This window comes from Melanerpes formicivorus, unplaced genomic scaffold, assembly GCF_026170545.1.
Source record: "Melanerpes formicivorus ecotype bairdi unplaced genomic scaffold, bMelFor1.0.p_v2 SCAF_7, whole genome shotgun sequence".
Classification (NCBI taxonomy): domain Eukaryota; kingdom Metazoa; phylum Chordata; class Aves; order Piciformes; family Picidae; genus Melanerpes; species Melanerpes formicivorus.
In genome coordinates, this window is record NW_027142359.1 from 21,603,907 (window position 1) to 21,624,464 (window position 20,558).

The 20,558-nt window shown below is 49.3% G+C and overlaps 2 protein-coding genes across 6 annotated transcripts in view; one reads left to right on the plus strand and one right to left on the minus strand.

Annotated features, from left to right (window-relative positions):
* Positions 1-20,558, plus strand: part of COLGALT2 (collagen beta(1-O)galactosyltransferase 2) — a 70,944-nt gene that overhangs the window by 44,761 nt on the left and 5,625 nt on the right. Inside the window, exons 5-14 of one of the 4 annotated variants that reach the window (XR_010987695.1) lie at positions 226-430; positions 4,922-5,041; positions 5,474-5,550; positions 7,866-7,972; positions 8,913-9,045; positions 10,052-10,179; positions 10,693-10,899; positions 11,366-12,676; positions 13,354-13,466; positions 14,489-14,767. Coding sequence is in view for 1 of the 4 variants with exons in the window: in XM_068141335.1 (XP_067997436.1) it covers positions 226-430; positions 4,922-5,041; positions 5,474-5,550; positions 7,866-7,972; positions 8,913-9,045; positions 10,052-10,179; positions 10,693-10,899; positions 11,366-11,642 (1,254 nt within the window). In the remaining 3 variants the exon portion in view is untranslated. Of the gene's footprint in view, positions 1-225; positions 431-4,921; positions 5,042-5,473; positions 5,551-7,865; positions 7,973-8,912; positions 9,046-10,051; positions 10,180-10,692; positions 10,900-11,365; positions 13,097-13,353; positions 13,467-14,488; positions 14,768-20,558 lie in introns of those variants that run through there. The other 3 variants (XR_010987697.1, XR_010987696.1, XM_068141335.1) reach the window with 3 other exon arrangements.
* RGL1 (ral guanine nucleotide dissociation stimulator like 1) overlaps positions 14,848-20,558 on the minus strand; it is a 77,271-nt gene continuing 71,560 nt past the window's right edge. For both annotated transcript variants that reach the window (XM_068141334.1, XM_068141333.1), the window contains exons 15-18: positions 20,010-20,151; positions 17,906-18,223; positions 16,986-17,100; positions 14,848-16,863 (exon numbers count right to left, since the gene is read on the minus strand). In XM_068141334.1, the coding sequence (XP_067997435.1) occupies positions 16,694-16,863; positions 16,986-17,100; positions 17,906-18,223; positions 20,010-20,151 (745 nt within the window). In that variant the 3' untranslated portion in view covers positions 14,848-16,693. The remainder of the gene's footprint in view (positions 16,864-16,985; positions 17,101-17,905; positions 18,224-20,009; positions 20,152-20,558) is intronic.

A 20,558-nucleotide genomic window follows, 5' to 3' on the forward strand; every position in this document is an offset into this window, starting at 1 on the left:
GGCTTGAATTTCCTTGAGCAGCTAAGGAGGAGAGAGAAAATGAAGCTTGAACTTTTGGAGTGGCAATTGTTTGTAAATACTTGGCTGAGCCCTCTCCTCATGGGAAATGCTTACATCTGAACGCTGATCTTCTCTGCTGGGGAGGGCTAGGGTGAGAGACTTTGCTGAGGAGCACCTATGAAACAGAAATCTCTTGTAACTAGCATCTCCTTCTTGTGATTGCAGGGCTACTACAGAAGGACCTTGGATTATCCCCTGATCCGGGAGTGGAAGAGGACAGGCTGTTTTGCTGTCCCCATGATTCATTCCACATTCATCATTGACTTACGGAAGGAGGCCTCCACCAAGCTGACATTCTACCCCCCTCACCAGGACTACACCTGGAGCTTTGATGATATCATGGTCTTTGCCTTCTCCAGTCGTCAAGCAGGTATGTCTGCAGCCTTTGCTGGGGAGGATTCACGAGTGGAGTGGAGTGGAGTGGAATGGAATGGAATGGAATGGAATGGAATGGAATGGAATGGAATGGAATGGAATGGAATAAACCAGGTTGGAAAAGACCTGAATTAACCAGGTTGGAAAAGGCCTTAGAGATCATTGTGTCCAACCTATCATCCTATCTAATCAAATAAACCATGGCACCAAGCACTCCATCCAGTCTCTTCTTAAACATCTCCAGTGATGGTGACTCCACCACCTCCCTGGGTAGCCCATTCCAATGGCCAATCACTCTTTCTGTGAAGAACTTCTTCCTAACATCCAGCCTAAACCTCCCCTGGTGCAGCTTGAGGCTGTGTCCTCTTGTTCTGGTGCTGGTTGCCTGGGAGAAGAGACCAACCCCCACCTGGCTACAACCTCCCTTCAGGTAGTTGTAGAGAGCAATAACATCTACTCTGAGCTGCCTCTTCTCCAGGCTAAGCAACCCCAGCTCCCTCAGCCTCTCCTCATAGGGCTGTGCTCCAAACCCCTCCCCATCTTTGTTGCCCTTCTCTGGACATGTTCTAGCAAGTCAACATCTTTCCTAAACTGAGGGGCCCAGAACTGGACACAGTACTCAAGGTGTGGCCTAACCAGTGCTGAGGCATTCAGATCTCTATTTTGAGTTTACAGGCCAGAAGTCCTGTGTTGACATTAGTGGTGAGGCAAGACCCTGTTCCTTTTCCCTTTTTGGATCTGATCAGGGACAACCAGCAGCAAGTGACCAGCAACCCAGTTTTGAGTCACAGCTAGTTTTGAAGGACGCAGGAGCCATTCCTGAGATGGGGTCAGTGTTTCAGAGACAAAATGCATGGTATACACCTTTGGTTTGTGTCTCAGCAAGACTGTAGTGAGCCCAGGTGAAAGCTGTGAGAGTGGGAGAGGTTTTGAATTCTGCAGGTGAGATTTATATGGCACCACTTCCAGGAGATCCTTGTGGAAAACAAAGCCCAGTTTGGTCTCACACAGTGCCCATGAGGCTTTCCTTCATGGCAGCTCAGCAGGAGTTATCTGAGAGGTAGCAGGGGTGGTTTTGCCATTTTGAAGGCTAAATCAGTGCAGCTTTCAGAGGAATGATGTAGAGTCTGTGGGCTGTGCTGAGAGAGAACCTCAAACAGGCCGGGAGCAGGTTAGAGCTGGTGTGAGAGCAGTAAAATTTGTATACTGAACATTGTGTCATCAGTGCTTTGGGAGAAACAGCTGCCTTGAGATCCTTGGGGCACAGTGGAGAGAAAATGTACCAGCTGTTGCTGGAACCAGTTCCTACCAAACAGTGGGAGGATTTCACTTAGACCTGAAATACTGGGGTCCTTTCAGGCTAAGTCAGCACTTCAGTGTCCTCTTCCATTGTCTGGAATGGCTGTTGGTGTTTGCAGAGAGCTCTGGGTGTCTTGGAGAAAGTGTATGATCTCCTAAGTGTATGATGCTGCCACTGGTGCTTGGACTTGTGAGGATGTTTAGTCCCAGCTACTTCCCATCCCTGGAGCTATTCCAGGTCGGGTTGTTTGGGGCTCATCTAGTTGCAGATGTCCACGCTTACTGCAGGGGGGTTGGACCTTTAAAGATTCCTTCCAACCCAAACCAGTCTATGGTTCTGTGATATTTTCTTTTTGGAGGGTGTGTCTTGTGGGTATTCTCTCCCCAGCAAAGTCCTAGCTGGTAGACCAGTGTCAGAACTGAAGGGAGCTCCTGGGAAGGCTGTTGTTGTAACAGTCATCTGTGTCATTCTTTGCCCTGTGTGTTGAAAAGGGCAAAGTTTGGGACCTTGGATGAAACCTCAGCAGCACCAATGAAATGCTATTCTGTTCAGAGGTTCTGGAGTGGTTTGGTGGCTTACTGGGGGAAGGTCCCCCTCCCCGTGATAAGGTAGATTTACCATTCTAAAGTAGCTTTTATCCCAGAAAGAGCAGAAGGATTGGCTGACTCTGGACAGCTTAACAGTGTTTAAGCTTGTGGAAGGGAAGACTGGAGATCAGTGAGCCAGATAAGAGTAGCTGATGAGATCAGTGCCAAATCCATTAATGTCAGCAGGTAGCATTTGTTTTTTCATTCTGCCATTTACCTAAATTGCAGCTGACAGCTGAATGTGTTTTGGCAAGTGGGGCAGCCAGCAATTTACTTGTAGAACTTCAAATGGTAGGAACAGCAAGGTCGTTAATGCAGACAATTCTGCTCAGCTAAAAATACCAGGGATTAGGGGCACTCGTACGTGGAAGCACCAACACAGCAGGTAGTGTCTGCTTTTCATTTACTTCCTAGAGGGAGGGGGGTGGTTGTGATTGTTTGATTAAAAAAGAAAATTAGAAGAAAGGCAGGTTTGTGCTTTTCTTTAAGTCAGCTTGGCTGCCTATCTGGGCACTTGCAGCTGTATGTAGCAGCTGTCAGATTGTGGTTAATTAATACAAATATCTTAGTAGAGCTCAATGAAAAGCAGCAGAAATACTTCCCTTGGCTTCTCTGGATGTAGCTCTTGAGCTGGGTGCCTGATGTGACATCAGGCCCAGTGCTGCTGCTGTTGTAGCTGATAGTGAGCAAGCCAGCTCTTACCCTTTGAGTGAGTCAACCTCAAGTGCTGCAGTGGCTGACACAGGAGCTGTTATGGAGCAGTGCTGCTTAATATCGTTGTCAATAACATGGATCAATTGCACCCTCAGCCAGTTTGCAGATGACACTAAGCTGAGAGATGGAGGTGAAACACCTGAGGGATGGGATATAATCCTGGACCTGGACAAGCTGAAGAAGTGGGCCTAGGTGAACTTCATGAGTTTCTCCAAGGCCAAGTGCACTTGCAGATGGGTCAGGGCAATCCCCAGTATCAGTCCAGGCTGGGGAATGAAGGGATGGAGAGCAGCCCTGTGGAGAAGGACTGGAGAGTGCTGGTGGGTGAAACGATGGACATGAGCTGGCAGTGTGCACTCCAGCCCAGAGCCAGCTGTGTCCTGGACTCAGCCTGGGCAGCAAGGGGAGGGAGGGGACTCTGCACCTATGCTCCACTCTACTGAGAGCCCACCTGCAGTGCTGGGGCCAGCTCTGGAGTCCTCAGCACAGCAGAGACATGGACTTGTTAGAGTGAGGCCAGAGGAGGCCACACCAGTGGTGGGAGGGCTGGAAGCTCTCTTCTGTGAGGCCAGACTGAGAGAGCTGGGATTGTTCAGCCTGGAGAAGAGAAAGCTCCAGGGAGACCTTCTGGTAGCCTTTCAGTGCTTAAAGAGGCAGAGAAGAAAGCTGGGGACAGACATTTCATCAGACCCTGCTGTGACAGGACAAGGCGTGATGGATTTGAACTAAAAGAGGGAGATTCAGACTAGACAGTAAAGAAGGAGGTATTTTTAACACTGAGGATGATGAGACCCTGGCTTAGTTTGCCCAGAGAGGTGGTAGATGCCTCATCCCTAGAATCATTCCAGATGAGGTTGGTTGAGGCTCTGAACAGCCTGCTCTATTTGCAGCTGTCCCCGCTCGCTGCAGGGGAGTTGGAGCAGGGGCTGTTGCTCAGCCCTGGGCCTCCATAGGGAGAGGCCTAACACCCTGGGACTGCTGCTGCTTTGCCTTCAGCACAGTGGCAGGTGGAAGCCCACTGGCTCCTGTGCCAGCTGTTGCACCACTTGAGGCTGGCTTCCTTGAAGGCTGAAAACCTGTTCCTGCTTTTGGCTCTGGGGTTATGAAGGGATTTGTCAAGTGAGGGCCAGGATTGAGCAGTACTGGTGGGGTTTTGGGGATGAATGTTTCTGAGGTACTTACCCACAGTAGTCCTGCTACGAGGTTGTGGTGAGGTTGGGGTTGGTCACTTCTCCCGAGTAACATGGGATAGGACAAGAGGAAATAGCCTGAAGTTGTACCAGGAGAGGTTTAGGTTGGACATTAGGAACAATTCCTTCCCCACAAGGGTTGTCAAGCTCCGAAACAGGCTTCCCAGGGAAGTGGAGTCCCCATCCCTGGAGGGATTTCAAAGCCCTGTAGATGTGGTGCTGAGGGACATGGTTTAGTGGTGACCTGGCAGTGGCTGGTGAAGGGTTGGATTTGATGGGTTTGAAGGTCTTTTCTAACCTAGATGATACAGTTGGTCAGGTACAGCTTTTGCTGAAGGCCAGTTCTGCCCTCTGCTGTAGGATTGTTTTCATAGCATGAAGGCAAAGGCCAAAGACGACACTTTCTGTGGGCTAAGAAGGGGTTTCCTGGTCTCTCCTAGGAGAAAACTGATTTTGGGTAAGAACATCTGTTGTTAGGGAGCAGGAAAAAAATGATTTGATGGGAGAGGCAACTTGCTGCTGGCCAAATAAACCAGAAAATGGCTCTATGATGTTTTTGAGTCTCTTGCTTCTTAAGCAGAACATCTTGGGACTGAGGTCTGGGCAGAAGTTTGATTGTGGCTACATGGCAACAGAGCGGAAAAATCCACTGGCAAAAGGCCTGGCTCTAATTCCTGGCTTTGTGTGATTCCCAGGAATACAGATGTTCATCTGCAACCGTGAGCACTATGGTTTCCTTCCCATGCCCCTGAAATCACACCAGTCGCTGCAAGAAGAAGCCGAGAACTTTGTGCACACGCTGATTGAGGCTATGAGTAAGTTTCTGTGCCTTGCTGGGGTGGACCCCTTCAGGTTAATGTTTGTAGAACTCTCCTCCCCTTGGGAGCCTGCAGCCTGTCCTGACTGCTGCCACACTGGTTGGGTATGCAGCTTTCCATTTTCCACTCCTTTCCTTCCTAAGGATATAACCTCATTCAGGTCAGCTCCATTCACAAAACCATTCCCCATGTTAGATGCAAACTTGCATCTTTATTGCAGAAAGGATGCTGCAGAAGCTTGATTTTGTCTTGAGGTCTGTTGGGCATGGCTTCTGCTGTGCAACATGGATGCTTTCTGCAACATCCACTCTTGCTCAGATTCCATCTCCCTGGGGCTTTTTAGACCCAGTGATGAAAACACAAGTGGATATGTTCTACCACTGCAGCTCGTACGTGAGGGTGATGCTTGGGGTCTCTCCTCTCTTTCAGTTGATCGTCCTCCCATTGAACCCTCTCAGTATGTCTCTGTTCCTCCGAAGAACCCTGACAAGATGGGATTTGATGAAGTAAGGAACCTATTTTGCTGCCATTGTTTTGTCTTTTCTTCCTGTTTATCAGTTAGAGGAGCTGGATTCTCCCTGTAGCTTAGCTTCCAGCCATTTTCCTTGGAGTATATTATCTTTGTAAATAGTTAGCTCTTTCCCAATCACTCTTCTTTTGGACTTGAACTTTTTCCAAGGAGAAAATAGCTATTCTTATTCAGAGAGGGCTTCTCCTGAGCTTGGGTAAGCAGAATGTAAAGGACTCGGAGCATGTTCATTCCCTCTGGCACTTGCTGTGGAGAATGAGGGCAGTCAGGTCTGCAGGCACATAGTACCTGCTACAAAACCCTTGATTAGAAGAGCAAGCTTGTCTGTAAGGGCAGTGCCCAGCAAGTCTGTCTTGCTTCTATGAATGTTTGTACTCTGTATGCACCTCAAATACTGGGTTCAGTTTTGGACCCCTCACTACAAGAAGGATGTTGAGGTGCTGGAGCAGGTCCAAACAAGAGCAATGAAGAAGGGTCTGGAGAACAGGTCTGGTGAGGAGCAGTTAAGGGAACTGGGGTTATTTTAGCCTGGAGATAAAGGAGGCTTAAGGGAAGACTTTCACACTCTCTACAGCTCCCTGAAAGGAAGGTGGAGCAAGGTGAGTGTCGGTCTCTTGTCCTTTGTAACAAGTGTTAGGATGAAACTGCCTTAAGTTGTGCTAGAGGAGGTTTGGTTTGGAGATTAGGAATGATTTTTTTCTTCCAAAGGGTTGTCAAGGCCTGGAACAGGCTGCCCAGGGAAATGGTGGAGTCACCAACCCTGAAGGATTTTACAGCTATGTAGCTGTGTTGCTGGGGGACATGGTTTAGTGGTGACCTTGCAGCACTGGGTTAACAGTTGGACTCAGTGATCTTGAAGGTCTTCTCCAACCAAACTGATTCTATGTTTTAACCCAGACAGGAGGACGTGGCAGAAGTGAGGCTCCCCAGTTCTTGTACTCATTCTTCTTGTCAGTCATCCCAGTCTGTGAGAAACCTCTTCTGCTTTCCAGTGCCAGAAGGGAACAATTTATCTCAGCTGAGAGACACTGGAGAGCCCAGAGCAGCTGGGCCTCCAGGCTCTCAGCTGGGTTTTCTCTCAACCTGGGTAATTCCAGAAGTGATAAACACCATGCACTATGTCTCCTTACTGAGGCAGCTCTCCCTCTGTTGTGCTTGGTGCTCACATCTTCCTGCTACAGCTTTAAGTAAAAGTGAACTAGAAAGATGGTCACTGACGTTCCTAGAGCCCCAGGAATGCAGAAATTCCTATCCCAACTCTGCCTCATGCTGTGGAGAGAGGGAGAGGGCTGGAGGATGATCTGCTGTGCTTTAATTAACCAGTGTTGTTCACAGAGCCAGCAAGGCCTGGGTGTGCAGCTGCTGGGGTGGCAGTGGCACCGTGACCGAGGCAGCTGTGGTGATCAGGGCAGCCTTTGTTCTCGTGGCCTATTCTGCTACATCTGTTTTCATGGCTTGGAAAGCCTGAACCTGATTTGGCTACGGGTGTTTGAGCCTCTGTGCTTAGGACACAGCTGGTGCAGGGTTTTTCCATGTTGTGCTCTGTGGCTGTGCTTTATTTATCCAATTTATTATTTTTTCATTTGTACTGAGCTGGAATTTGACCTGCTTCTTACTGGGATGAGGTTTTGCTCCACAGGCTACAAGGCTGCACTTGTACTTGGCTGGCTGGGACTGCAAAATAGCCCTGATGTTCTGCAGGCCTTCAATCCTCTGCCCTCCTCTGTCTCCTCAAGGCTTGGATGGAGCCCTGCCTGGACAGCTCTGCATCTGGTCTTGGTGCTCTGCTCTGGCAGGGGCATCAGTGGATTTTCAGTGCCTGAATTACAGAAATCCTCTCTTTGCTGTGTCCTTGTACTTGGATGGTGACCCCACTGATAGTCCTAAATACAGGCAGTGGTGGCGTTGTGGGGAAGCATGTGGGTCAGTGTTCCTCTGGGACTGAGGCTGGAGGTAGCCATGTTACTCTGTGTTTAATAGAGATGAAAGCATCCTTTAACTTTGGAAAGTATAGGCTTGGCTGTGACTGGTCTGCTCTCACCTTTGTTCATCCTTGAATAGGAAGTTTTCCCTCAGAACATTCACAAAAAGTAGTTGTTTAGAGAGCAGGCCTCTAAGTGTTCAACTCACAACCAGCCCCAGGTTTTGGACAAGTTCTAAGCAACCTGAAATGAAATCACACCCAAGTGTTTTCATCAGATCTGCTTTTCCAGGGAGGGTGCTGGAGAAGAGCGGAGCAGAACTCCCTCCTCTTCTCCACTTCCAAGCCTGGTGTCTTTGTCTTTTACCCAGATCTTCATGATCAACCTGAAGCGCCGGAAAGACAGGCGGGATCGGATGCTGCGGACGCTCTATGAGCAGGAGATTGCAGTCAAGATAGTGGAGGCTGTGGATGGAAAGTGAGTTTCAGCTGGGGTCCCTGGGGCTTGCAGAGTGGTTTGTGTGTAGCTGCTTAACACCATCTCCTTGGACTTCCCTTCTGATGGGCAAGGGTGGGCTGAGGGGAGAGGTGAACACACTTCTCTTTACCTAACAGTGTGTTTGGGACAGGAACCAGAGCAGTGCGGTTCAGACCAAGAGGAAAACCAGGCTAAAATCAAACTGATTCTGTGGAGGAGTCAGCAGTGAAAATGTTTGAGAGCAAACATCTGCTGGGAGATCCATCCTGGTGCTACAGAGCTGTGGTGCCACAGTGGTAACCCTGACACAGCCCTTTCCAAGTTAAGACCTTTTCACAGTGAGGAATCAAGGCAGAAATTTAGGGTCTGGGTTTGCAGAAAGGTGTCAAGCAGACAGGACACCACATGCCATGTGATGGTCTTTTGAGACTTGACTCCCTATTGAGACCTCTCAGGAAAACCATCTCAGCCAAGCACCTGACAAGTTGACAGCTCTACAAGAAGGGAAGGGACCTTAAAGATCATCCAGTTCCAACCCCCCTGCCATAGGCAGGGACACCTTCCACTAGACCAGATTGCTCAAGGGCTCATCCAGCCTGGCCTTGAACATCTCCAGGGAGGGGGCATCCACAAGCTCCCTGAACAACCTTTCCCAGTGTCTCACCACCCCCACTGTAAAGAATTTCTTCCTAATCTCCAGTCTAAATGTGCCCTCTTCAAGCTTCAATCCATTTCCTCTCATTCTGGCACTGCAAGTCCTTATAAAAGGTCTCTTCCCAGCTCTTTTTTTTGGCCTCTTCAGGTACTGGAGCTAAACAAGTGGAGGAATTTCTCAAGATATGGCTTTTCTCTGGACATCAGCATTATTTCCCTGTTGTGTCTGTGTCTGACTTGAATTTACTTTGGAACAAAATGGTGACAGATACTCTTTGTTTCTCAGAACACTAAACACAAGCCAGCTCAAGGCTCTCAGCATCGATATGCTCCCAGGCTACCAGGACCCCTACTCCTCCAGGCCACTAACCAGGGGAGAGATTGGCTGCTTCCTTAGTCACTATTACATCTGGAAGGAGGTAAGGAGTGAGTTGGGTGATCTGGGGTTCCTGCAGGACAGTGCCATGGGCAGAAGGTTTGCAGCCAGTGCTGGGGCAGAGCATCCCATACAATGCAGGATTCTAGGATGGATGGATGACTTACTTTGTAGGGGATCACACACAGGAGTTTTCTTGAGCTTTCTTATCTCTGTTTTCCATTCACACAGTTGTGAGTGATTTTTAGAATCACAGAATGCATTGGGGGACACAGTCCCAAGCTGCACCAGGGGAGGTTTAGACTCGAGGTGAGGAGGAAGTTCTTCATCGAGCGAGTCGTTCATCATTGGAATGTGCTGCCCAGGGAGGTGGTAGAGTCACCGTCCCTGGAGGTGTTCAAGAGAAGATTGGACGTGGCACTTGGTGCCATGGTCTAGTCATGAGGTCTGTGTTGATAGGTTGGACTCGATGATCCTTGAGGTCTCTTCCAACCTTAGTGATACTGTGATGCTGTGGGTTGGAAGGGACCCTCAGAGGTCCTCTTGTCCAGCCCACCTGCCGAGACTTCTCCCAACTAGAGCAGAGACTTCTCCCAACTAGATCAGGTTGCCCAGGGGCTCAAGTCCTTTGTACATACCTTTGTATGTATGTTCTCCAGGTCATCAGGGCCAGACTTTGGATTGTCTTCCTTCCCAGACTCCAGGAACACTCTCTTCCAACAAAGAAGCTTTTCTGAACAGCAGCTTTGATGTCAAAAGCTGCCGAACCTTCCTCTGAGGACATGGTTGCTGTGGTTATGCTAGCTGGTGGTTCATGGGCTCTAGGTGGTGCCACATCAGATGGGAGGCTTTTGTAGGTTGCAGATGCTCAGCCACAGGACATTTTTGGGCCTATTCTCATTGGCTTTTGTAGTCTCTCCCAGCTGCACTGTAAATCTGAGAGCTGTTCTCTGCCCTCCCTTCATGGTCTAGGAGGCAGTGCCAGGTCAGGATATGACCCCCAACCATTTCAGGGCTGCTGTGATCAGTTCTGACCCCTCTTGTTTCAGGTGGTGAACAGAGAACTGGAGAAGACACTCGTTATTGAGGACGATGTGCGCTTCGAGCACCAGTTTAAAAGGAAGCTCATGAAGCTGATGGATGATATTGAACAAGCCCAGCTAGACTGGGAGCTTATGTAAGTAACTGGCACTCAGCCATCAGGGAACTCCTGTGCATTAGGGGAGGTCTGCAGCACCTGCTGTGTCATGATAGAGGTGCAGGTTAATGTTGGAGTGCAGGGCATAGTGGCAGAGACTTCTTGGTGGCTCTTCCCATTGAGAGGGATCTGCCTGCTGGGGCAGGCTGATGCTGGAATCTCCGTTGTGTACCATTCCTGCCCTTTCTGTGTGCTGTTGGCTGATATCAGCAGTAGCTGTTGAAATGGTGCTGTGACAGACCACCTGACACACTCAGTCCTGAGGCTTGGACCATGTTATCTTAGCTCCCTTATGAAGCCTTTCAGAGCTGTGTCACTTGGGGTTAAGACTTGGATGTCTGGGAGTGGTGAAGGCCAGAAATCGGTGAGCCTGGTCAAGAATTACTTCTTGAATTGACTCTTTGCAAGGGCATTGGCAGGAGCAGTTTGTGTGGTTCTAACTGCTGCAGATTCACTTTGGTTCCAACCTCCTTGCTCTTTTCACCCTTTAAGCTACATTGGCCGGAAAAGGATGCAGGTGCAGGAGCCTGAGAAAGCTGTTCCCAATGTCATGAACCTGGTGGAAGCTGATTACTCCTACTGGACCCTGGGCTATGCCATCTCATTCCAAGGGGCTCAGAAACTCATCAGAGCTGAGCCTTTCAGCAAGATGTTGCCTGTAGATGAATTTCTGCCAGTCATGTACAACAAGCACCCTGTGTAAGTAGGTTGCCTTTGTTGCTCAAGTTGGCCTGAGGTGGGTCTTGCTGAGTGATCTTAAGGCAGATCATGTTGGTGTGTCTTACTTCTGTAGGCTGGCTGGTGGAGGGCAGGGCTTGTGCTGCTCCTCAGTGCATTTTTTTGTTGTCTGCAGCAGAGCTCCTGACACAGATCAGAGAAGGTGGCAGATCTGCTGCAGAAGAATTGTGGTCCCTGCCTGGTGCAGGGCTTGTTTGCTTAGGTTGGTTTGTTTAGTTCCAGAGCTGGTTCTGAGACACTTGGCTCTCTGGTAAGAGGCTTTGGTTGTATAGGTTGTGTGTGGTTGTAAGGCTGTATAGAGTCAGACTCCACCCCAGCAACTCCCTGAGACCTGTTTTCTCAGTGGATTAGCTTCTGTCTTACAGCTATAAGCAGTGGCACTGGTGAACCCTCACTCTGTTACTGGTGACTCTTTTCTCCTCTTTAGAACGAAGTACATGGAGTACTACGAGTCCAGAGACTTGAAAGCCTTTTCAGCAGAACCCCTGCTTGTTTACCCCACCCACTACACAGGGCAGCCAGGCTACCTCAGTGACACAGAGACCTCTACCATCTGGGACAACGAGACTGTGTCCACAGACTGGGACAGAACACACTCCTGGAAGTCCCGGCAGCAGGGCAAGATCCACAGCGACGCCCAGAACAAGGATGCTCTGCCTTCTCAGTCATCCCTCAACACACCATCCTCCAGGGATGAGCTATGACTGCCTGCTTCCCCAGGACTCTGCTGACAGATGAACCTGCCTCACACTTTAGCTTTTCACCCTTGAAAGTTGTAGAGCAGCTCTTCATGTGGTCTCCTTCCCACTGCTTCAAATGGCAAAGTGCTGCGGTTGGACCTGGCAATGAACTGAGCCCCATAGGACGGGGTGGGAGATGAAGGAGGAAAAAGGACAAGTGCTGCAGACTGGCAGAAAAAAGGCAGAGATCTGAACAGAGAGAGATCTAAACAAAAGCCCTCACAGGCTTTTGTGAAAAGCCAGCCTTGAATGACGTCTTTCTACAGTTGCTGCTGTAGAATACTGTATTTATAAAGATTAATATATAGAGGTGTACAAGTGTTAATACCTTCCTGGGTAGCTGTAACTGGGCTGCTAGCTGTTGCTCCTTGTAGGTTTGTAGGCTTCTGTAACCCTAGTCACAGGGTACAACTGAGATTGGGTCACTTGGCTTTATTTCTCAAAGGGATCCCTGTCAGAATCAGGATGTTTCCAAAGCTCTTCCATGCACTGGAGCAGTGCTCCTCTACTGCGTCTTCTCCCTCATCACGCTTCTATAGTTTCCCTCCACAGATTTCAAAGCTTTCTAGATCCCACCTAAACAAGGCTCCCAGTCCAGAACTGATGTCTTGGCATGGCTAAAGTCATGGAAGCTGGCAGAGAAGGTGGAGTTTGCTGGTTTTGTTCATCTCTGCGCTGCCTGAAGGGAACGCAGGCAGAGTTAGTCTGTGTCACGTCCCTGCTTCACCCCCTGCCTCAACCTACTCCTTGAAGAAAACAAAGCCTGGCAGCCTGTTTGCAGGCCTGTTCAATTAGGCCATAAACCCAAGTGCAGGACTTCTAGGAACTTCAAACCTAAAAGATTTGGTTATGAACTGCTTGACACTCTCCTTGTCAGAACAAAACAACCCACAGCAGTGTTAACTGCAGTTACCCTTGTCAGCTGTGCTGTTCGTGACAGCCTTGATAGCAATGTGCATTACAGGACAGAAAGGCAACTTGCCTGGATATTTTTTCATGTGAGGAACAAATTTCTCTCTCTTTTTAATTTTTTTAGAAGTTTTTATTATTATTTTGGGGTGAGTTCTGGTGTACTTGCAGCTGGATAATATGCCAGCACTCTATGGGGTTTATTTTGCTCTGGAAAAACTTTTCTAAGAGGCCAGGTGATCATGGACTGCACTGCTTAGGGTGGCTAGCACAGACCTCAAGCTACAGTCTGCTGGTGGTCCAGGAGGATGTCCTCCTGGAGCTGCAGTCTGGAGCCTCACCTGCTGGCAGGTCTGTGTGATTCTGTGACTCAGTAAGTGTGGCTGGGTTTGTTTTTTCAGAATGTTGTTGTGTGTCTTTCATAATTCCTGACCAAAGTTGTGCTTTCTGCCGAAGAAGCCCTGTTACTACCTGTCAGCTGGTCTGATAATACATAGAACCTGGTGCAAGCTCTGCAGCTGTGTGTGTTCTTCATTGGGTGGCAATAGCCCTGCCTGGGGAAGGGCAACTATAAGAGTCTCAGCTCTGTCCCTTTTCCATGGAGTCACTGGCTCTATGTGTGTGCCTGTTACACCGCTACTGCCTGGAAGCATCTCTTTCTGCTGTCCAGGCTCAGCAGGTGGCCTGTGCAACATGGTATGGGGAACAGGCCACCATGCTCAACCTGGGTCATTCCTCTCTGACAAACCCTCTCTTTCCTCCTCAGGTTTCACTGTACAAGGGGCAAGTCTGATCTGGTTGAAGTATTGCTGAGCACGATCATCTGAGAGATGTTGGTAAGAAGCTTGGTGTGGCCTTCAGCAGCACATCTGTGAACTGGTGAGCACCCAGCATCTTGCCAGGTGTCACTGGGTTGTGAGAACCATGGTACCAAGTCATTCTGTCATGTAAATGTTTCCCTTGGGCTCGAGTCTGATCTTGCAGCACAGCTGTTTCTCTAGGTCTTTGGTAGTGCTGTCTGAGGGCTGGGTAGCTGTTGGAGCTGTGGTGGAAAGGGGGAACTAGAGGAGCAGTGTCTCAGCTTGGCGTGGCACCCAGGCAGCTTTCCAATCCCACTACTGTGCATCTGAACAGCAGGGATGAGGCAGCACTGGGTTGGGTGAGTTCCTCTGGCCTGGTGTGGGTTCTCAGATCTAACATTGTGGCTGCTTCTCCACTTTAAAATCTCATTGATTGCACTGCATGGGTGAAAGACCCATCGCTGTAGCTGCAGGAGAGACCTCTTTTCCCCAGCCAAGGGAGTAACTCACCTGTGTCAGGAAAGCTCTGGCTGAGCCAGATGGTATTGTCAGAGGAACTGGGTTGGATGCTGGGAGAGGCTGAGGATTTTTTTATTATATTTATTAAGCTTTCCAGTACTTACAGATCAGGAAGACTCTTTATCACAGACATTTTAGCAGGGCCTGTTGTGACAGGACAAGGGCTGGCTTTAAACAAAAATAAGGAAGTTCAGATTAGATAGAAGCTTTTGACACAGAGTGGTGAGATAGTGGTCCAGGTTACCCAGAGAGGTGGTAGATGTGCCATCCCTGGAACCATGCCAGGTGAGGTTGTCTGGGGCTCTGAGCAACCTGCTCTAGTTGCAGAGGTCCCTGCTGACTGATTCTAGCAGTGGCAGCAGCTCATTGTAAGCTGTGCAGGGTCCAGCTGCATGCTGCAGGAGTGCAGTGGGCTTGCTGAGAGCTAAAGAGAAACATCAGCAAAGCAAAAGTCACCCCAGTATATACTCAGGCATCAACCTGACCTGGGATGCTGCATCTACCACCTCTCTGGGCAACCTGGGCCAGTGCCTCACCACCCTCACTGGGTAGTGCTGGTGAGAGGCTGCTTTTCTTTTCCAGCCCCACTGCTGAAGAAAGAAGCATCTGTCCTCATAGACACTTTTAGCCTGCCAAGAAAAGCAGCATGACAGTAACACTGACAGCATCACTGCACATGATGGCGGAGAGTGAAAATGCTGAAGGAAGACCGGAGCTGAAGTGTTGCATCTGAACACAGGCAAACCGTGGTGTCAGGTGCTGTGGGTGGCAGGAAATGGGAGTTGTGGGAGCTGGAACAAGCTGAGCACAGTTTTAAACCAGTAAAACTGGGGGGGCTGAAGAAAGGGGCTGAGGGAAGTGAAGATGTGCAAGGTGGAAAAAAACCCAACCCAAGGGCCATGCAGTAATCTTCTAAGAACAGCTTCACACCAGACAAATACTGATGGAAAAAGGTTTATAGAACAAGTATATAAAGATTACAAGTAAGCAATTAAGAACATTCCCCTTAACACAGACATATACCCTCCGAGTGAGCAATGTTCCACTTAACAACAGGCACTGGACAGGTATCAATGCATGCTTACACTGAAAGGAAGAGAAGGCTGTCACACCTCCAGAATCTTGCCTTAAGGCTAAGGCTCAGTTACAAATTCACCATCTTCACCCTCTCACAGACACCAAGATGGGAGTTCTTGAAGTGTTCAGATTAGGACCTGCATGGTACTGCTGTAAAGGTGATCTTCAGGTAGTGTAAAAGGCAGTGCAGCCCAACACTGGCTCCAGTGTCAGGTTGTCACTGATGGGCAGTGTAAGCTGTGTCCAGTTCTGAGAATTAGTGCTACACAACTCAGAGGAGAGAAAGTTTTGGGGCTTGTTTTAGCTAACCCTCTAGTGTCTATTCTTTTAAATAACCCAATGCATCTTATTTTAGCTAATACCAAGGTCTCTTCTTTTAATTAAACCCTAACATTTCTTAGTTTGTGTAATCCTACTATCTTCCAAAGGCAGCCAGTCCAGTAAGGGCTGCTTACAATCCAATGTCTAGTTATGGCTTTTAAAAACACGTCCTGTAACTGTCCTGTCCAGTGACGTCTGTGTTGAGGGAAAAGAGACTCCATAAATCTGTTCTTGAAAGTTTCTCAGAGAAGAGATCATTAAATTGTTTCTTCCAGCTGGATTCTTCATTCCAGCTGAAAGATGTACCATGTCAGGAACTGATTCAGGTAAAGAGCAAGAGAAGTGTCTGTAGATTGTGTATATAAAACCTCTCTGGTGGGGGTGGGGTGGGGGTGGTGACAGGTAAAACCTGACACTCTCTCTCTGCTCAATACACACTTCTAAAACAAAAGGTGATCAAGTTGCCCTTCAGGAATGAAGATGTGATTTAAAAGTTCTGCTCTCTCCAAGTTATTGCACGTTACAAAGAGGAACATCAGTCATTGCAGAGGAACATCAGTCATTGTGGAGCACATGCAAAAGGCACTGGTTTCTGTTCAGGGGTTAGCAAAGGAAAAGGCAAACTACCTTGCAGTGGCATTTAGGCAAGACCTAAATCCACAGGCGTGGTGTTTGCCTGGTCCTGGAGCAAACCATGACATTCATCCAAAAGCAAGCGCAGTCCATTCTTTGAAAGGTCTTTGGAGAAAGAACAATTCCAAAACAGGGTCAGTGTTCTGGTGTGGAACAAGTGCAAAAAGAAGTTTGCCAGCTGTGTTGAACACAGTGCACAGACTCACAGGTCCTTCAGCGACGAGGCCGTACCCATCCTGCCTCTTTTGTGACTGCAAACGCCTCCTGGAGGCAAAAGCTGCTGGTGGCCCTCAGCTCACCCACACCTTCTGCAAACCGGTGCTCCTTGGTTCAAGCGGAATGGGATCGAGACTTTTCTTCTCCAGTTATATAAAAATAAATCTAGACATTCTTCTTCTGGGTAATACTGGCACAAAGGCAAATGTTTTCTCACAAAAATAGTTGGCTTGTGTGGCATTTAAGACAAAAGTCTCAGTCCTGATGTGCAAAAAAACCCGACAAACAAACAGCTACACCAAAAAAACAATCCCAGCCTGTACTCTCCTGTCGAGCCATGACTTGTCCATTCAGATCTGGCTACCAGGCAGGAGAGGCTCTTGCTGTAGCTCTACCCAATGTTCACATGGCATTTCAGCCTCAACTATTTACAGAGTGGAATGCATTCATCTGCTGTAATACTGCATGGTAGTGAAGGTGGAGTTCTTGCAGCCAAGAGTTAACTTAAATTAGTTTCCATTTTCTTTCCAATGGTGAGTCCTACAGATTCCACGATGCCCTTGTGGCTCTCATGTGGAGTCGCAGGTTGGAGAGCCCCTTCCTTTTTTCCTGGCCAGGGACTGGTGGCTTTTTACGAAGAACGAAGTTGTAACTTAGAGCCTGGCTGTTCATGGCATAGAACACGTTCCCCTTGGCTGGCATCGCGAGCTCTGCAACAAGAGAGGCCACAGCAGGCGTTAGAAGGAAAGCCAGGAGGGAATTCCCGTTTTTCCTACAGGACCCTTGAAGTACTTGAAAGGCAGCCACCAGATCCCTCGAGCTGCTTCCCTACCTTTGTCCTCAGAGATGATCTGGACAAGCTCATAATTCTCAGGTGCCTCAGCCTCCAGGTTATGTTTACACATTGCTTTCTGCACGACTGCCTGAGTTTTCTCTTGGTTTGTTATCTGCAAAGAGAGAGTTGCACTCAAAAGGAGGCTTTGCCTTGCCAGAAGTCACAGGTGTCAGGCCCTGGGGAACAGCTCTTTGGAATTTCAACCTCATCAGTTCAAGAAGGGCAAAGGTAGAGTCCTGCATCTGGGAAGGAACAATGCTCTGCACCTGTACAAGTGAGGGGTGGGCCTGCTGGAAAGCAGCTCAGGGGAGAAAGACCAGGGAGTGCCAGTGGACAAGTTCAGTGTGAGTTGGTGAAGGCGGCCAGTGACCTCCTGGGCTGCATTAAGAGTGTGGCCAGCAGCATAGTGAGGGAGGTTCGCCTTCTCCTCACTTAGCCCTAGTGAACCCACAGCTGCAATACTGTGCCTAGGGGCTGATTAGCCTGGAGAAGAGCAGCCTGAGAGGGGATCTGATCAATAGCTAAAGGGCAGGGAGCAAGAGGATGGAGCCAGACTCTTTTCAGTGGTACCCAGGGACAGGACAAGAAGCAAATGGTACAAATGGGGACCCAGGTGGTTCCATCTGAACCAGAGGGAAAACTTTGCTGTGAGGATGCTGGAGCCCTAGAGCAGGCTGCCCAGAGGTTGTAGACTCTCCTTCTCTGCAGAGATTCCAAACCCACCTGGACATTGTGATCCCGGGCAACCTGATCAACCTCTCCTTCATCCCATGCTGCGCCTGGTTTGAATTGTGGCATTGTCACTTTGCCAGGTTTGGTGGGTTGGCCCAGTGTTCTCACGACTAAAAGCACCATTTTAAGGCAGCCTAGCTGACACCACCAGCACAAAAACAATTGTGCTGTTCCACACCACTCACCAGGATGCTCTTGTACATATTTCCATTGCCCTCTTCTACGCTGACCCTGATAATGCAGCTGTCTTCTCCTTGATGGTTGTAAAGAGGGGCTTTGGGGGTACTTCTTTTCACAGGGACAGGGCTCTTTTCTTCGGGATGTGGAGAGGAACTGAAGGGGTCGCCGGAGATGGAAGGGTCGCAGGAGGGGGAGGGGTCACCAGAGGGGGAAGGGTCGCAGGAGGGGGAGGGATGGTAGGAGGGGGAGAGGTCGCAGGAGTGGGAGGGGTCGCAGGAGTGGGAGGGGTCGCAGGAGTCCGTGGGGCCAGAAGATTCAACGAGCTAAACAACAGAAAGAAAAGCGCTGTGAGCCATTGTGCAAGTCTGTCCTTCTGGGGAAGAAGCCGGGAAAGCAAAAGGCACATACAAAACCTCAGCCACCTGCATTCTCTCCAGCAGCCTGGCCTTGGTATTCCATGTCTCCAAAAATGACCTTCCCTTGATTAATTTCACCATTGTAAAGGAAACCTATTTCCAAGTGGGTGTGCTGGACATGCTCGCTCTTTCCTCTTTAGTAAGAGAAGACCAGGAGGTGGCAGCAGATAGTACAGAATCAGCTTGTGGGCAACCAGCCGAGGAATCGCTGCTCCTGCTCCAGGCCAGTGCCTTTACACGAGTGAAAAACACATGGCTCCTTGTCTGCCACTGCTCTTTGAATGTTCTTTAGAATCACAGAAGCCTTTTGGTTGAAAGAGACCTTTAAGATCAACGAGTCCAACCGTTAACCCAGCACTGCCAGGTCTGCACTAAACCATGTCCCTCAGCACCACATTTACACAGCTCTCCATCTACACACCCCTCCAAGAATGGGGACTCCACCACTGCCCTGGGCAGGCTGTTCCAGGGCTTGACAACCCTTTTGGGGAAGAAATTGGTCCTCTTGTCCAACCTAAACCTCCTCTGATGCAACTTGTAACTTAAAAACAGAAGAGTCTGTAGGCAAGACATCACTGTGGAACCCCTGCCAAATGCCTTCTGCTGGTGTCCTGCCCAAGCAGTTCATCTCTCTGTAAGGTAACAGCAGATGCCTGGCCCAGTTGCTCTCAGTATGAACACTTGCTGTGGGATGTACCAGCTGCTAGTGTGTAGGGCTTTGCCTTTTTGGCAAGATGAAGGATTTCCTGGCCCGCTGGTTCAGTGGCCTTGTCTAAGACACTGGCTGTGTGTGCTGGTGTACAGGGGGGGTACAACAGCACCACGCCTCGACTTCCCCAGAGGAATTAAACCAACCAAGGGAGTTCATAGGAGGTCAAACCTGCAGGGCTGGTGAGCTCTGACCACCACTTGGTCAAGTGCAGCTGTGCTGCCTTCTCCAGGTGCATTAGAAACAGCTGCACATGTGCTTTCCCACCCAGGAAACACCTTTGCCAGAGAGCAGGCACAGCTTTGCTGCAGCTGGGCTCTCTGTGGTGAGCACACATCTGCTCAAGTGAGACTTCCTTCTCCAGCTACAGCTGACTGAGCATGAGGGACACAGCAGCAGGCTGCCAACAGCAGAGTAACTCATCAAACCTGAGGTATTCAAGGAGGAAATGACCAGATGTTGATTTTACTCCTCTTCAGCTGACTCAGTCCTCCTGTTTCATTTACTTTTGTTTGCAGGGATTCAGAAATCCTCTTGTCCCTGTGCTGCCATGTGCCAAGCACAATGCTTGGGCTCCTCACCCCATTTCCCAAAGGCTCAAAGGTAGGAATGCCACTAGCCTGCCTCTTGCCTCTCAGCAAGCAGTATGAGGGGCTGAAAGAAAAATTAACCTCGTGCTTCTCCAGAGCCTCACCTAAACCAGAACCACTGCCACGCACCACACAGCCCGGTGTCAGGGAAGGAGCACTTCCGTCTGCCTTGGACCTCAACAACAGAGAAAGGAGTATGCAAAAATCCTGACTGGATTGCTTCCATTTTCACAAACTAACTTCTAGAGCCTTTCCATTTTACTAGAAGCAACAGGCTTGAGCAAGTGTCTAAGGCCCACCTGTGGCATCGCCAGTCTCCCACAGGCAACAAAGCCCAGGCCATGTCTCTTTGTGACACTTCCCAAGAGTGCCCCTGGGAGTGCTGCAGACCTACCTCTTCAGCTTCAGAGTTATTGAGCTCAGACGAGGATATGCTGGCCGAGTCAGTGCTCTCCCCACAGCTCCCACCACGTGTGAAGTTGGGTTTGCCTTTGACAGGCGTGCTGTGGGCAAGTGCCTCGGAGCCCATTAAGAGTCTGGTGTAGAAAAGAAAGCATAAAAGCCATTCAGTGAAAGCAGAACAGAGCTGGGCTCAGTAAAGCTGTCACTCAGTTCAAAAGCCCTACCTACTGTTTTGCTTTCCTATCTGGAGTGGCCTATTGTTTTCATTTCCTCTGTGTTGTTTATAGGGGTGCTACACACTAATGGGGACAATGCCTTCTTGCCCTAGCTACCCACCAGCTGCACAGCCACAGTCAGAGCTACTGCCCCACTAGCAATCCTCTTTGGTCTGCAGAATTTTCACACTGACTTGCTAGGATATTATTGATCTGAATTTAATTGATGTGTTTACAAACACAAGGGGCAGCTTTGAGGGATGATGGCAGCTGGATCTTCTTTAGGGACTCCCACACACTGCAGTTACATCCTGGTTCCTGTGACC